Below are 1,588 nucleotides of genomic sequence, written 5' to 3'. Positions count from 1 at the left end.
CAAGTCCTGCTGGTCTTCTACTGGACCACAAGTCCTGCTGGTCTTCTACTGGACCACAAGTCCTGCTGGTCTTCTACTGGACCACAAGTCCTGCTGGTCTTCTTCTGGACCACAAGTCCTGCTGGTCTTCTACTGGACCACAAGTCCTGCTGGTCTTCTTCTGGACCACAAGTCCTGCTGGTCTTCTTCTGGACCAGAAGTCCTGCTGGTCTTCTTCTGGACCAGAAGTCCTGCTGGTCTTCTTCTGGACCAGGAGTCCTGCTGGTCTTCTTCTGGACCAGGAGTCCTGCTGGTCTTCTTCTGGACCAGGAGTCCTGCTGGTCTTCTTCTGGACCAGAAGTCCTGCTGGTCTTCCATGGGACCAGGAGTCCTGCTGGTCTTCCATGGGACCAGAAGTCCCGCTGGTCTTCCATGGGACCAGAAGTCCTGCTGGTCTTCCATGGGACCAGAACCAGGGCCCTTTGGACCAGACTTCCTGTTCTGTAAAATGTTTTCCATCTGGCTCCTGTAGGGGTTCTGTTCAGGTTCTGGTTCTGTTAAAAGCCTGTCTCCATGTTTGTCTCTCAGACTTGTTAGTGGACCACCTGGACCTGGACTCAGGATGGACCCGGTGAGACGGGACATGGAACTGCTCAGTAACAGCATGGCCACCTACGCTCACCTGAAAGGTCAGCGGGGTCCAACAGGAGGTTGGGGGGCCACTCAGGGCCGTGTGACCAGTGTGTGTGTTGTTGTGTTTCAGCCAATCAGGAGGGTCTGGCTCTGTACTTCATGATGGGGGTCTGCTTCGGCCTCCTCACGGCGCTCTGCCTCCTGCTGCTCAGCATGGCCTGCAGGAGCCGCCGCCTCCACAGAGCTGCTCCTCCTCCTGAGAGGAGGCAGCTGAAGGAGTCCAGCGACGAGGAGGAGGAGGATTCTGAGGAAGACGAGGTGGACCCGRTGGACCCTAAAGGGACCCGGAGGCCCCGGAGCGAGCGCAGCAGCCAGTCTAACGGCACCCTGAGGAGCGTGGACGTGTTCTCCTCCGTGGAGGAGGTGCAGAAGGCCCGCCGTCTGGAGGAGAGGGAACGCATCGTCCGCGAGATCTGGAGGAACGGCCAGCCTGATGTTCTGGTGACCGGGACCGGGACCCTCGGACGGGTCCATTACTAACTGGACCTGAAAACAACCTGAGTCCTGAAGACCAGGAGCCCCAGGGACTGCTGGTCTCTGAGGACCAGAACGGTCTGATGTTTGAATTTTATATCTTCATTAAAATCTACTGAAGACCTGAACCACTGAAGAACCAGAACCTGATCCCAGAGGTTAGTCTGGTCCACCAGATGCACTGATGTCCAACAAGACCCAAATACTGGTCTGAAGACAAGACCAGGTCTTATCTGGATTTTACAATCTGAGAAGCACCAGATTAGACCTGAAGATTCAGATTATCTGGATTTTATTATAAATTAAGATTTTTAATCCAATAAATGAAAAATAAAAACTTCAGACGAGTCGAGCTGTTTGTGGTCGGATCAGAACCAGTTTCCCACAAAGTTCTGATGTTTCTCTCTGAGTCTTTGACCTCATCACTTCCTGTTCCCAGCAC

The 1,588-nt window shown here is 54.0% G+C and overlaps 1 protein-coding gene across 1 annotated transcript in view; it reads left to right on the top strand.

Moving 5' to 3' along the window:
* The window catches only part of eva1bb (eva-1 homolog Bb (C. elegans)), a 9,483-nt gene extending 7,995 nt beyond the window's left edge, over window positions 1-1,488 (top strand). Inside the window, exons 3-4 of the mRNA XM_014031912.1 lie at window positions 568-668; window positions 743-1,488. Coding sequence (XP_013887366.1) covers window positions 602-668; window positions 743-1,152 — 477 coding nt within the window. The 5' untranslated portion in view covers window positions 568-601 and the 3' untranslated portion in view covers window positions 1,153-1,488. The remainder of the gene's footprint in view (window positions 1-567; window positions 669-742) is intronic.
* The last annotated feature ends 100 nt before the right edge of the window (window positions 1,489-1,588 follow it).

This window comes from Austrofundulus limnaeus, unplaced genomic scaffold, assembly GCF_001266775.1.
Source record: "Austrofundulus limnaeus strain Quisiro unplaced genomic scaffold, Austrofundulus_limnaeus-1.0 Scaffold1346, whole genome shotgun sequence".
Taxonomy (NCBI): Eukaryota; Metazoa; Chordata; class Actinopteri; order Cyprinodontiformes; family Rivulidae; genus Austrofundulus; species Austrofundulus limnaeus.
This window is presented reverse-complemented; position numbering and strand designations above follow the sequence as displayed.